Source organism: Aethalodelphis obliquidens, unplaced genomic scaffold (genome assembly GCF_003676395.1).
Source record: "Aethalodelphis obliquidens isolate GAN/ISIS:26980383/991018 unplaced genomic scaffold, ASM367639v1 scaffold105, whole genome shotgun sequence".
NCBI lineage: Eukaryota > Metazoa > Chordata > Mammalia > Artiodactyla > Delphinidae > Aethalodelphis > Aethalodelphis obliquidens.
The window spans coordinates 2,110,945-2,126,742 of record NW_020838049.1 but is presented as its reverse complement, the minus strand read 5'-3'; the positions used below and the strand labels follow the sequence as shown (position 1 = coordinate 2,126,742).

The window sequence follows — 15,798 nt, the reverse complement described above, 5'->3', positions numbered from 1 at the left end:
TTATTTAGACAAAAATGTATTTTCTGAACAAATTGTAACCTGATTTTTTAACAGGACAAGTGTATAATAATTATTAAATCTTTTCTATACCCTTATATCATAATACTCAAATGTTTTGTTACTCTTTAAAACAATTCAACCTGGCCTCTTTATATATAAGTAAAATGAAGTTTTTTTTCCCTGCACCACCAGGGGAAAAATGGCTAACTAATAATCAGGAGATTGTATACCTTTTTATTGCCTTTATTATATTCTTGAAGGCCATTAATTTTAAAATGTAAACTTTTGTGTTTCTAAAATTTTTAGGTCATACTAAGCATTTTAGTTCCACCTGCCATATTAATGTTAGAATATAAAACTAAGGCTGAAATGTCTCATATTCCACAATCTCAAGATGCTCATCAAATGACAATGGAAGATAGTGAGAACAACTTTCAAAACATAACAGAAGAGATTCCCATGGTAAGGAGGAGAAAAAATTTAAAGTAAATATAAATTTGTTGTGAATAAATGTACAATAAATGTTCTTTTTATTTTAGGAAGTATTTAAAGAAGTAAGAATATTGGACAGGAATGAAGGGAAGAATGAATTGGAGATACAAATAAAATCAAAAAAGCTTCCAATCACACGGAAGTTTTATGCCTTTTATCATGCACCAATTGTAAAATTCTGGTTTAACACGGTATGATTTTTTTTATTGAAGTATAATTGATACTATATGTTACAGTGTATAATATAGTGATTCACAATTTTAAAGGTTATACTCCATTTATAAAATTATAAAATATTGGCTATAGTCCCCATGTTGTACAATATATCCTTGTAGCTTATTTTATACCTAATAGCTTGTACTTCTTAATCCCCTACCTTTATATTGCCCCTCCCCCCCTTCCCTCTCCCCACTGGTAACTACTAGTTTGTTCTCTATATCTGTGAGTCTGCTTCTTTTTTGTTATATTCACTAGTTTGTTGTATTTTTAAGATTCCACGTATAAGTGATATCATACAATACTTGTCTTTCTCTGTCTGACTTCACTTAAGATAATACCCTCCAAGTCCATCCATGTTGCTGCAAATGGCAAAACTTCATTCTTTTTTATGGCTTAGTAATATTCCATTGTATATATTTACCACATCTTTGTCTATTCATCTGTTGATGGACACTTAGGTTGCTTCCATATCTTAGCAATTGTAAATAATGCTGCTATGAACATTGGGGTGCATGTATCTTTTTGAATTAGTAACATGGTATATTTTAAAATTGAGCAAAAATTGTTTTTACCACATTAAAAACCATTCAGTTTTATTAGTTAACGTATTAAGTTCCTACATGGTCTAAATAAACCGTTAACAATCCATCTATGATTCTCTATCAAAATACAGATTACAGTAATTCAGAAGAATTCTTGTTCTTTGGATAGAATGATCTGAGAATTGTGATTTTTTTGATTTACACAAAGAAGCCTAGTTATTTAGTAAACATGGATGTACAGTAATTTTATAACTTCTTATGGAAGGGTTACCTGTATTTTTCTTAGTTATTGATGAAGATGTATTTGTTTCAAATATGCCAACTTATATTCATGACTTTCTGTTGATTTAATGAATGTTTATCAAGATTTTAATGAATTAACATCCTTTTATCCTAAAAGCAAATGGTCACAACTATTTAAAATTTACAGTGATCCTCTGTCTTTAATACAAAGAATGATTCCCTGAACACTTAACTAATGGTGATCTATAGGAATGATTTAAATCAATGACAGATGTCATCTCCATTTAGATTTTCATTGTACATTTTACATTACAGGCTCTTTAAACATCCATGGAGTAGTAAAAATAAATGATTCCTACCTAGTATTATTTTCAAATAATCTCAAATAATGCCAGTATAAAAAAGATGCTGATAATAATTACACCTGCCCAAACATCATTCCCTGTGATCCTGTGATCAATACCACAAACAAATTTTATAAGTGTTTTAACTTTAGATTATTTTCTGTAATATTCTCAATTAGAGTAACGCCAGAAAAGTTACTGACTTTAATGTTTTCTACTATGTATTCTGATATTTGTTTAGATTTGATTTTTGATTAAGTACTTTCACATTTTTTTCATCATTCAAGTTTCTTTCCACTGTGAACTCCTCAGGTGTTTTCTGAAGTATACATTTAGGACTGATGTCTTTCATCACTTATTACATTTGTAGGGTTTCTCTCCACTATGGATTCTCTGATGTTGAGCGAGGTAACAGGTCTGGTTGAAGGCTTTGTCACATTCTCTACATTTGTATGTTTTTTGCTATTATGGTTTTTTTCTACTTTTTCTACTGTTATTTTCTGATGTTTTTGAGAGCCAGTTAAAGGCTTTGCCACATTTGCTACATTTGTAAGGTTTCTTTCCAGTATGAGATCTCTGCTGAATAAGATATGAATGCTGATTATAGGTACTGCCACATTCTGTACTTTTGTAAGTCTTCTCTGCAGTGTGAATTATCTGATGCTGCTTAAGATTTGAGCCCTGGGTAAAGGCTTTGCCACATTCTTTACATTTGTATAGTTTCTCCCCAGTATGAATTCTCTGATGTTGAGTACATTTTGAGCACCATTTGAAGGCTTTTCCACAGTCTTTACATTTATAAAGTTTCCCTCCAGTATGAATTTTCCTTTGTCTACTTAGATTTAATGATTGATTAAAGACTTTCCTACATTTATTACACTTGTAATATTCCTCTCTAGTATGAATACTCTGATGTTGAGTAAGTTGATGTTGAAGACTGATTAAAACCTTTATCACATTCACTACATTTGTAAGTCTTCTCTCCAATATGAATCCTCTTATATGTAGTAATATTTGAGCTTTGGTAAAAGACATTCCTGTATTTATTACTTTTAGAATGGTTTTCTGAAAATTCAGTGCCCTGATGTTTCATAAGACTTGAGTCTTGGTCAAAGTTATTGTCTGATTCAATGCAGGGATAGCTTGTTGTTCCATTATAAATGCTGTTGTAGTTATTGAAAAATAGAGCTCTTGGTTAAGACCATACACAGTATATTGCAGTTTAAATTTCCAAGTCGACAACTTTCATGTTTTCCCAGCAGCATTTTTTGGAATAAATCTTCCGTGCCTACTTTGTGGTCATCAAAATCTGGGTGTCGTAAGAAGACATAGTTGGGTATGTGGCTACTGTCTCCATTTCCTTTACATCCTAGAGATCCTTTTTTTGCTCCAAAAAGGTGACCAGATCCCTATAGCTCTCTAACATCTGTCCCTGTACAATTCCCATTGATCAAAGTCCAGTCATTCCCATTCCTCTTGAGAGAAATCTATGGCCACATCTTGGAATGTCAGCAGTCCCTGAGAAGCTGCCATTTCCTCCTGTTCTTCCTCCTGCTCTGGGTTGTTTTTTCATGAATATTATGTTGAAGAAACACATCAGCATCTTGAGAATATACCTTCAAAGGTGTCAGCACATCTCCCTCACCAGCTCCTACCCACAAGCCGAACTTTCATAGTTGACTTTGAAATGCTGAAAAGGCCAATTTCTCTCATCCTTTGTCTCAGGAATAACCAGCTCCTGGCCTTTAAAAATGCTTTGCTGAAACCCTTTCAGGAGTTTGGGATTTGGGGGGCATGAGCCACCAGTCTTCTTGCATTGCCCTGCAGTAAACCTTTCTCTGCTCCAAACTCCAACATTTAGGTATTATTTGGCTGGGGCTGTGGCCGCAGTGGGCGCCCCCCCCCCCCCCCCCGCTTGGGGCACCCCCTCCAGGAACCCCCTAGGGGTGGGGCCATGCATTCTGCACTCTCCCCCAAGTGACTGAGGGCGGAGCGGCCCCACCCTCACTGCCCCACACCCCCCGCCCGGAATGGAGCTGGAGCCCAGGTCCCCGCAGAGCCAGCAAAATGTTTTTAAAAGATAGGCTTTAAGGGTACTTTTGGTTTAGAGTCCATACTAATCTTGATATAACTTAGATCACTGGAAATCCATTTTCCACTTAAAAGAATAGTACGTTCTCTGATACACAATTATAATTTCTTCGTGCTTTTGGATTTTGCAGATAATGTTAAAATTTTGGAAATAAACCTTTCTGCAGTGTTAGTTGATGGTGAAAAGTAATCTAGATTATTCATATAGTTTTATTTTTCAGTGGTATGATAGCTTATTTCTTTAATCATAGTACATGTTTGGTTATCTGTCACATAATTGGTTTTTCCCTTGCCAGTGGAAGAACAAATTTTACTACCAGGTTAAAGAGCATACATGTCCATAGAGGAATGGACTCCATCTGAGAAACACACGAGATTGGTGCCTACTTTTTTCCAGGGGCCGAGTGAATGAGTTTTTACTCCCCAGGAAAACTTTTAAGTTGTTTTTGGTTTTTGTTGTCATGTTTGTTGTGTTTCATTTTCATCATTATCAGGCTTTTTTTGAATTGCCAAAGTATGCAAATGTTAGTTCTCTGTTAACTTTATGCTAATATGAACATTTGAGAATTTGTTCCTTCAACCATTGCTTTCTCACCTACACACATACCCATTAACCTGAGACTAATTCATTACGCTTCCTTCCCAATACGAAAATTTTCTTGCTCCATCTTGTTCAGATGTTGAAATTGTAAATCTGAATTACCTAATATAATCCCCAAATTCTGTCTCCACTAATGGAAATAACATAGGTTTCATATGTTTGCATTCGTATGAACAACTATTTAAAAATGGACAATTCAGGTGGCTCTAGGAATTTCTTTCTTCTTTCTTTGCATATTGCAGTTTACTTCTCTACTCCACCATAGTTCAAATCAAAGATATGGCTTATTTTAAAACTGGTAGAGGCAAGGAAAACGATGAGAGAATTCTCAGCCACAATTGTTCAAGGGTCAGAGAGTCTGGGTTTTCCTCTGAAATGAAATGACTCTTCAAATGTTATTATATATTGTTCCTTATCATCTCCTTATAACCTTTCTTGTTAAGAGTCTCAAAGGTGGGATGTTCTCTTACCTAGGGAGAATGTTTTCCATATTTGTTTACATTTCTTGGGATTCAACCTCAGTGATTGGGAGCTAAGAAAATATTGGGTTGGCCAAAAAATTCGTTGGGTCTTTTCTGTAAGATGGCTGTAGTAGCACTTAGTTGTCTTCAACTTCATTCAAAACAATTTTGTTAGGCTGTATTGTGACAGCTGTCATATCAGCGTCATTTAAAAAAAGCTTATCAAAATTGGTGAATTTTTGTGTAGCCATTTTAATATTGAAGACGGAAGAAAAAAAGCAACATTTTCAGCATATTATGTTTTATTGTTTCAAGAAAGATAAAAACAACTGAAATGCAAAAAAAGATTTGTGCAGTGTATGGAGAAGGTGCTGTGACTGATTGAATATGTCAGAAGTGGTTTGCGAAGTTTCATGCTGGAGATTTCTCGCTGGACGATGCTCCGTGGTCAGGTAGACAGTTGAAGTTGATAACGATCAAATCAAGACATCGAGAACAATCAACGTTATACCACATGGGAGATAGCCGACATATTCAAAATATCCAAATCAAGCGTTGAAAATCATTTGCACCAGCTTGGTTATGTTAATCACTTTGATGTTTGGATTCCACATAAGTGGAAAAAATCTTCTTGACCGTATTTCTGCATGCGATTCCCTACTTAAATGTAACGAAAATATTCCGTTTTTAAAATGTGACAGGCAATGAAAACTGGATACTGTACAATAATGTGGACTGGAAAAGATCATGGGGCAAGTGAAATGAACCACCACCAACCACACCAAAGGCTGGTCTTCATCCAGAGAAGGCGATGTTGTGTATATGGTGGGATTGGAAGGGAGTCCTCTATTATGGGCTCCTTACAGAAAACCAAACAATTAATTCCAACAAGTACTGCTCCCAGTTAGACCAACTGAAAGCAGCACTCAATGAAAAGCTTCTGGAATTAGTCAACAGAAAATGCATAATCTTCCATCAGGATACCACAAGAGCACATGTTTCTTTGATGACCAGGCAAGAACTCTTATGGCTTGGCTGAGTAGTTCTCATTCATCCGTCGTATTCACCAGACATGCACATTCAGATTTCCATTTATTTTGGCCTTTGCAAACTTCTCTTAATGGAAAAAATGTCCATTCCCTGGGAGACTGTAAAAGGCATCTGGAACAGTTCTTCGCTCAAAAATACAAAAATTTTGGGAAGATGGAATTATGAAGTTGCCTGAAAAATGGCAGAAGGTAGTGGAACAAAAGGGTGACTACGTTGTTCAATAAAGTTCTTGGTGAAAATGAAAAATGTGTCTTTTATTTTTACTTAAAAACCAAAGGAACTGTTTGGCTAATCCAATACCAGTTGTCTTAGGAACACTACTTGGTTGGGGGAAGGAGGAGCCACATATTATGTGTTTCTTGATGGTGATGAAGTTCTATAGTATGATACTTGAGGTATAATATAAGTTAAGTGGAATTATGTGGACTATACTGAGAACATAAACCTGGTATTATAAAATTCTTCCTATGAGAAGTACTAAAAAGTCAACTAAAGTCTAGAATAACACACTTTTACCCTGGGGACCATTTATAAATGGTTGATTGATAAATGAAATGTCTGCATGGAAGAAGAGTTACTTCCGAAACTTTTTTAATGATTGAAGCTGGGAGATACTTCACAGGGGCTCATTTCGTCTCTTTTTTTGTGTATGCTTGGAAATTTTCATAGTAAAGAAATTGTATTTTATAATAAATTTTATTCATATCTTGTATTTTCTTTTTTTATTAGTTGGCATACTTAGGATTTCTGATGCTTTATACATTTGTCGTTCTTGTACAAATGGAACAATTACCTTCAGTTCAAGAATGGATTGTTATTGCTTATATTTTTACCTATGCTATTGAGAAAGTCCGTGAGGTATGTCTTTAGTTTTTCCTACCAATAACTTAGTGTATATATGGAGGGTGTTACGTTTTGTTTTGGTTATGTGTGTGGGTATATGTTATTCATACCCACACACATAACCATGATGTAGGTGAGTATATTCATATACCCACCTATATACCCAGTAGGTGATGTTATTGAAGTATATAGATTGTTTGGTTTTGCTGTTCTAAAAGTGATGGCCAAAGAATAGAGATTGTGTGGTTAACTTTGTCACAATTACAAAGATAATGATTTGTCTCAAAAAATAGATTTGTTTTTGTCTTATTTCCTCAACATTCATATTTGTGTTCTTTGCCATTCTCAAAAAGTATTAAATATACATATAGCCAATCAGGTAGATAAATTATATTCTTACTTTGCTCTTAGGTTGTACTGCTCTAAAGTGTACTGTATTGCCCATTGAATTATCATTTAGATTTAGATCCCTATGTCTATCAGAGTTTTCAGTTTAAAATTGTAAATTTTCTAATATCCTGATTTTGGAAAAAAAGGTTTTTAAAAAAGTTTTATACTTTCTGTTTAATCTAGTACCTATATAAATGTTGTTTTATAACACAGTTATTTAAATACATATGAATTATTTCATGTCTCTACATTTAGAGAGTACATGAAATTGCAAAAATAGAAGGCATTGTACTTCCCTCCCGCTTAGGTATAATAGGAATTTAATAGCTTATGCATTTTAAATGCCTTTGAGTGCCACAGCCCATATGTTTATGAAATCTGTTGTTTTACTAACATGTTTGAAGAAATTAAGTTGTTAAATTGTGAAAGCAAGTTGCATATAATTTTTTTATTCATAAAACAGTTCTGCAAGGATTTATTAGATAGTAATAAAAGTGATTGCCTCTAGTGGGAAGGAGAATTAGTTGGCTGGGTTGAAGAGTGGAAGGGAGACTTTTCAGTATTTACTTTTGATACACTATGATTTTGAAGCTCTAAATGTATTACCATTCCCCACAAAAAATTTAAAATATTTTTTATATTAAAGAGCTAAGTATAGCTACTTAAACCATTGAGTTGTTTACTTTCTGCAAATAAGGCACCTTTGGAAGATCCTACCTGGATATCCTAGTGTTGTTTCAGTGAAAAATAAAACAACTTTTGATAGGTATCTCACATTCCAAGTCTAGAGAATTGTGTTCTAATCCAGGATTTTCAGTGTCTTAGTTGGATGACCTTGGTTGAGCAGGTCATTTATTTGTGGGTCTTTTTTTTACCTTTTTTCCCCCTATGTATAGAGAATGAGGATAAGAAGTATCTGCCTTTGATATCTTATTGAATTGTTTTGGTGATCAAATGCCAAGACAGTCAAAATACTTTGAAATATTAAATGATATATAAAATTCTGCTCTGACAGTATAATTGAATTCTGGTATATGTTTTAATAGGAAGAAAGTGATGAAACCTTTTTTTTTTTTTTTTTAAACCTGTAGATCTTTATGTCTGAAGCTGGAAAAATAAGCCAGAAGATTAAAGTGTGGTTTAGTGATTACTTCAATATCAGTGATACAATTGCCATAATTTCTTTCTTCATTGGATTTGGACTAAGATTTGGAGCAAAATGGAACTTTGAGAATGCATATGATAATCATGTTTTTGTGGCTGGAAGATTAATTTACTGTCTTAACATAATATTTTGGTATGTGCGTTTGCTAGATTTTCTAGCTGTAAATCAACAGGCAGGACCTTATGTAATGATGATTGGAAAAATGGTAAGTTGAGAGGTGTCTGACAATACTCATGGGTTTATTGATATTTTTTCTTAAAATCATAAAAATATGTTATTAATATAGTTTTACTTGAACCAGAGAATGATAGTTCATGTTTATTTGCCTCATATTGCAAATAGACCCATTCCTAAGGATATTAGCTTTTTTAAAAATTTATTTATTTATTTGTTTTTGGCTGAGTTGGGTCTTTGTTGCTGCGCGTGGTCTTTCTCTAGTTGCAGTGAGCGGGGGCTACCCTTTGTTGTGATGTGCGGGCTTCTCATTGCGGTGGCTTCTCTTGTTGCAGAGCATGGACTCTAGGTGCATGGGCTTCAGTAGTTGTGGCATGTGGGCTCAGTGGTTGTGGCTTACGGGCTCTAGAGTGCAGGCTTAGTAGTTGTCGCTCACAGGCTTCGTTGCTCCATGTCATGTGGGATCTTCCCGGACCAGGGCTCGAACCTGTGTCCCCTGCATTGGCAGGTGGATTCTTAGCCACTGTGCCACCAGGAAAGCCCAGGATATTAACTTTTGAAGAAAATATTTGAGGGGATAAAGTTAGGAAACCTTATTTTATTTGTTTTCTCTTGAAATACTTTAATTTTTAAATGTTACTTGCTAGGGCTATTTGAAAAATATGAACTTGCCAGCTCCAATCTATGAGTTTCTTTTCATCTTTACTGCCACTACCCTAAACCCAATCTGTCATCATCTGGCACTGGCAGTAGTATAGTAATCTGTTTACTCACAAGCACTCTGGCCTGTCTTCAATCTATATTATAGCCAGAGTAATATTTCAAAATGCAAATCTGTATATGTCAGTTCTCCTTCTTAAAAACATCTTTTAATGATTTTGCATTACTGCTAGAAATCAGTGTACTTAATAATGAAACCCATAAGCCTTGTCCAATTTGACTGTTGCTTTCCTTCCTTTCTTCCTCCCTCCTTCCCTTCTTCTCTCCCTCCCTCCCTTTAAATTTTGAGATAGTTACAGATTAACATGCAGTTGTAAGAAATAATACAGAACGATTCTGTGTACTCTTTACCTAGTTTCCTCCAGTAGTAACATCTTCCTTGCTTTCTTAAGTCTCACCTCTTACCATTTTTGACCTCTTATTTGTGTTCTAGTCACACAAACCTTTATCTTTTTCCTTTAACACAGCCCCTATCAGAGAACCAAGAATAGCTCATGTTCTTTCTGTGTAAAATGATCACCCTCATCTACACTCATATCCTTAGCTTTTTTCATTAATTAACTTAGTTTTGTCCTCCAGATCTTGGCTTCAACATGTTTTTTTTCAGGGAAGCTTTTTTGATCTTTTTCAACTAGATCAAGTTTATTTGCTGTATAATTTTATGGGACCCATGTTTTTCCCTTCAGAATATTTATCTGTGTCTAACTGTATTTTAAACTACATTCTTATTGTATTATTTATATACTCCTCTAGACTTTAAATTCCTTGGAGTAGAAACCTTGTCTGGTGTTGGTCACCTTTATATCTCTAGTATCTCAATACTTATCACTTTAGTAGATTCCTCCTTAGTAAATATTTGTTGGTTGGGTGGATAAGCCATTTCAAGTAGGAAAAAAACAACATAAAAATACTGAACATTAATTGTATTTTCATAGGTTGGTAGTTAAGATTTTTTTCTCTTATTTTTATATCTTTAGCAGCAGATTATAAATTAAAAAACTGTAATTGTTCACCAAGTAGTTTTTAATGTTTATTATATTTTCACTGTTACGCAAGACAGTGCAGATTGGTTATTAGGATATTGTCCCTGAACTTTGTGAAACCACATTTCTCTTTTTTGACTTTATCAGTCCTCTAGTTATTTTTAACAGTTACATAATCTAGCTTGAGGAGCCTATCCTACATAAAGTATTTTAGGAAATTATATGAGATATTAGTAAAACTATCAATGTGGTTTATTGATTAAGTTAATGAGTAGAGGATATAGGGATTCATGGAAAGAGAGAAATTTGTGGAGGTTTTTGTTAAAGCAGTGGAATCTGAGCCATTCTTCGAAAGCTTGAGAGAGATGGGAGTAAAAAGGAACAGACTGACTGGAAATTTTTTTGTGATGAGGTATAGTTTGTTAGCAAATTGGTTAGACAGGGCGTAGTAGCTTGGAGTATATAGAACATTGAAAACTAGGACTTTAGAGAAGAAAAATATAGGGGAAACCATTGAAGAGTTTTCCCGCCAATTTTTGATTTTTCTTTACCATAAAAGAAGTAGGTTGACATTTCTCTGTCTTTCCTTATCATCTTGGAGTGACTTTTCAGTGTATGGATATTGAAAGCAGCTAGTCAGATTGTTCATTATGATGATTTTCAACCAGTGGGGCAGTCTGAAGAAGTCTCACAAGGGTTCCTCATGCTCAGTTCCAACCTACCACACTAATCTTGTCCCTTATTAATGCACTTTGCAAGATAATGCTAACTAAACAAATACCGTCAGTGGTTTATATCTTTAGGTATCTCTTTCCTCCTATCTTTACTGACCCAGACTGTTTTTAAAATTTATATCCAGAACATCTAATCTTTTCCTGATATAATATGCCCAATATTTTGCTCTTTCCCATAGGCTTAACCAACTGGCAGGTTTTGTTTTTAAAATACAGATGTCAGGTTTAATGTGCAGTATTTTATGCACTGAGCTGAAAAAATCTAAAATGTACTGGGCCTACTCCTGCCATAAATTTGGGCCTACTCCTGCCATAAATTACTTCCGGTTTTAAGTTGAAAAAGGCAAACTCTATTATGCTTCTGTTGCTTTTGTGAACGTAACTTTTCTTTCCTTATTCTAAAATTACTATTCATTGTAGAAAATTTTAGCAAGTGCAGACAAACTACCCTCCAGAGACATCCAATATTAACAGTTTGATGTATACCTTTCCATCCTTCAAGACATATATATGAATACGTGTGTTTATTTGTGTCAAACTTCACACGAATAAATGTATATAATAGTTTTATCGAAATGGGCTCATTATGTGTATGCTGTTTCTCAGTTCTTTTTAAAATTGGTCTTCTAGATTAAATTTATCTTTTAAGTAACCCCACTAGCTCACAGGATTATCAGCATTGCTTTGCATCATGAAGACAAAATTTTTACATTTTTTGAATACAGAGTTTCATTATTATACTTGATTTTCCACACTACACATTTTCCCTCTAGGAGAGTGTATCCTACTCTCCCCAGTTAAGAATTACTGGTTTATTATTTGTCACATCAAAGAAGTACTTATTATCCATTTTGCATTCTTTCATGAAGTAGTGATATTTCCAGGAAAAGTTAGGGGAGTTAAGGTTTTGGGGGAGGAACTGGTTTTAGCCTAAAGTTTTAGGGCAAAAAACCACTCTAGCTCTCATTGTCTACCAGATTATTTAGTGACTTAGTGTTATTGGGTTAATTTAATGGTGCTATACAGTAAATGGAAGGTGCAGGAAGTATAAAAGTGAACAATCTTAATAACAGATGGAGATGGGAAAAGTAAGGAAGCCAAGAGAGAGTGGAGCTGTCTGGATTTCCATCTGAATCTTACCTCTAATGTACTCCCAACACTCCCACCGGTTCTCCCATCCCAATTATAGGGAGCTGAAATATATATTTCATTTTCTTCTTTACCTTTGATCTTCTTTAGAACCACCCTCCACCAGGATTATGTCTTTCCCCTTGTCAACCATTTATTTATCATATCATTATCTCTTTTCTCCTAGTGCCATCTTCCCTTTCTACCTCCTTCATTACTCTCAGATGGTTAATGTTCTAATTATCTGCTTAAAGTAGATGCTGCAAAGTATAAGAAATCCTTCATTAAAGTATAGCTTTAATGAATAAAGGAGATGATTTTATAGTATGTAGTAGATTCCTAGAGTAACTTAACATTTTTTAATCATTGGGTATCTGTTATGTTATGCATTATACTAAGCTGAGACTACAAAGATGAATAAGACGTGGTCCAGATCCTCATGGAATTCACAGTCTAGTATATAAGACAAGCATGTGAGCAGATAGAGAAAGATATGATAAGCTGTTTTGTGAAGACAAAGCTTTCACAAGGAACATGGTATTTGAAAAAAGTTTAGAAAATAGGTAGGAATTTTTCCTGAGCAGGGAATTTCTAATCAGAGAAAACAGCTTCATATCTTTCATAAAGATATGAAAGATTAAAGTAGAAGAAATCTTCACATTTGACATCTTTAATAGAGATCAGACTGATGAAAATTACATGGTAAATGCTGAACTCATCCTACTCACTCCATATACCTATACATTCAAGCTAGGAACCCTCATTTTAGATATAAGAAATGGAATATTCAGATATTTTAATTAGTTAAATTTAGATCAAATATAAGGAAGATTGTCAAATAGGCTTTATGTGAAAGGTATGAAATCCAGAGAACTCTGAATCATCAGCCAACAGACCTTGAATAAATTTAGAATATTTCAGGTTTGGGTTTTGATTTGAACTTTTGAGTTGGGCTTTTTCTTTATTTAATTTGGATTCCAAATTACAGCAAATGCCGCAAGTAATGTTTTGATGAATTATTTGCCTTTAAAAATCTTTTATCCCAAGATTTTGTTTATTGAAAACATATATTCTTTTAGTAGTTCTCTTAAGTGGTCAAATAAGGCATTATTTAACCATTTTACAAAGAAAAAAACTGAATCTTGGGCGGTGTATGGGATTTTTTTATTGTAAGTCACAGGGACTCAACTCTAACTTAATTTTAAAAAAATTTATTGGCAGATCTAACAATTTTAAAGGTAAAGGATCAAGACTAAATGATTATTTATAAATAAATATTTTATAATTTCTCCATCTAGTGTAGACTTACTGTCCTCTTTACTTTTCACAGTCCTGCCTTCCATTTCTACTCTCACTATATACTTGTTCAAAACATATGAAAATGTCTTAGTAATTTCTTTTAGATAGATTTATTACTACAATTATTGTTAGTTCATAGTAGATTAAAGTACAGATTTATTGTAAATGTAGTCTCTTGATCTCCATGGGATTTTCCCCTTAGATTATTATTTGTGGATGAATATTATTACATATTACCAGAGTGACACTACATTTACTTTCTTAGATGTAAGTGCTGAACACTTGTACACATAAATAAGTGGATAGAAATTGAAGTTTCATTATAGCATTTCACTTAATTCTTTGAATTCCTGAGTAATGATGTCAAAATTCACATTGTGATTTAGTAATAAAAATTGTTTTTTAATGATTTATTATGTGATAGTTCAGTTAGGCTCTTTTTCAATTTTGTTGAAATTAAAGAATTGCAAACTACGTGACTTGCAAAAGAATTTGTTAACCAGATACGGGTATCACTAATTTTTTCAACACCCATACTGATAATTCAGTTTGTTGTTTTATTTACCTCCTAGGAGGTTTTCACAGCCCAGGAGACAAGGCACCATGGTAGGGTTCACGATGGGTGAGAAGAATGCCTTTCTTTTGTGAAGTGGGCACAAGATACTATCAAAGGAAGGTAGAAAAGATAGTCTGCACCTCCTGTATAAGAACAGAACAGTTTTAGGAAAGAACTCTCATGGAAATTGGTTCCTTGAATCTGCCCCTTATGTCTTTACTTCTTTAAAATCTTCATGGACATGAGATAGGCAGACTCCAGTTTGAGCCTGTGATATGGTTCATTATGTAGAAGATGCCTGTGACTTACCTGATGTTCAGATCAGTTTTTACATAATTTCCTGGATGTTAAGTTTTATGTAGTGATGAGGTTTCTTGAATGCTAATGGCTAGGAATAAAAAGAAACTCAAAGATTCAAGTTATCTGTTGGAACATTAGAAACTGTTTTTTAAGATGAAGAATTGTCTTTGTGTTTAAATTCCCATGTATTTTAACAGTGTTCATTTTTTAACAGGTGGCCAATATGTTCTACATTGTAGTGATTATGGCTCTTGTATTACTTAGTTTTGGTGTTCCCAGAAAGGCAATACTTTATCCTCGCGAAGCACCATCTTGGACTCTTGCTAAAGACATAGTTTTTCATCCATACTGGATGATTTTTGGTGAAGTTTATGCATATGAAATTGATGGTAAGGATTTATGTGTACAGATATATCTTTTGGTTATTTCATATTTCAAAGTCAAAATTGCATTATAGTAATATTACAAATTTTCACAAATCAAACTGTTAACTAGCCTAAATCCTCCCATGATACATTAGTTAATCCCAGAAGAAACATAACAAAAATTAATTGAAAAAAAAGTATTTCAGAATTTTTTTTAGCTGCAAATAATGGAATCTGGCCTAAACTGGCTTACACAATAAGGACATACATTAGCTCACATAACAGAAAGTTCAGAGGTAGAGTGGTCTGTGGTCTTTGGGACTGGTTAATTCATGCTAAGGACACATTCTTTTTCATCCCAGTCCTCTGTAATAAGTGTCTGATTCATACAGGTTTTCCTTTACAATTGTAAGACTCTGTCACAAGCAACAGGAGGAAAGAGACACTGTTTTCCATTGGTTCTCTTCAGGGGAAAAAGTCCCTTTCCCAGATGCCTTCTATTGAACCTATTTTTTAATCTCATTAGCTCAGATTGGCTTCAGTCTACCTGTCCAGGGCAACGGTAATGGAATTACACTGATTAGTTGGATTGTATATACTCTTTTTTTTTTTTTTTTTTTTTTTTTTGCGGTATGCGGGCCTCTCACTGTTGTGGCCTCTCCCGTTGCAGAGCACAGGCTCTGGACACGCAGGCTCAGTGGCCATGGCTCATGGGCCCAGCTGCTCTGAGGCATGTGGGATCTTCCCGGACCGGGGCACGAACCCGTGACCCCTGCATTGGCAGGCGGACTCTCAACCACTGCGCCACCAGGGAAGCCCGGATTGTATATTCTTGAATTGTAAAATTCAACTCTGAATACATTCTCTTCATAAAGCTATTCTGTTGTTTTAGTTAAAAAGGCTAGATAACTTGTGGACATAGTTGATACTGCCAACTTTCAAGGATGTTCTTCTGACCTTCACATTGAGTTATAGAATCTTTATTTTGTTAGTTTGCTCATGTTCTCTCTTGCTCTCTCTCACCCATCTTACTTTACTCCTCCATCACCCCCATTCTGTGTTGCTCCTTACCCACCTATTTATAGGTGATTAGATCAG

General features: G+C 34.4%; 1 protein-coding gene across 6 annotated transcripts in view; it reads left to right on the top strand.

Moving 5' to 3' along the window:
• TRPM7 (transient receptor potential cation channel subfamily M member 7) overlaps positions 1-15,798 on the top strand; it is a 120,942-nt gene that overhangs the window by 69,384 nt on the left and 35,760 nt on the right. For 5 of the 6 annotated variants that reach the window (XR_003430740.1, XM_027096673.1, XM_027096675.1 and 2 more), the window contains 5 exons: positions 307-462; positions 540-683; positions 6,773-6,901; positions 8,368-8,646; positions 14,550-14,724. Coding sequence is in view for 5 of the 6 variants with exons in the window: in XM_027096673.1 (XP_026952474.1) it covers positions 307-462; positions 540-683; positions 6,773-6,901; positions 8,368-8,646; positions 14,550-14,724 (883 nt within the window). In the remaining variant the exon portion in view is untranslated. The remainder of the gene's footprint in view (positions 1-306; positions 463-539; positions 684-6,772; positions 6,902-8,367; positions 8,647-14,549; positions 14,725-15,798) is intronic. The other variant, XM_027096677.1, reaches the window with a different exon arrangement.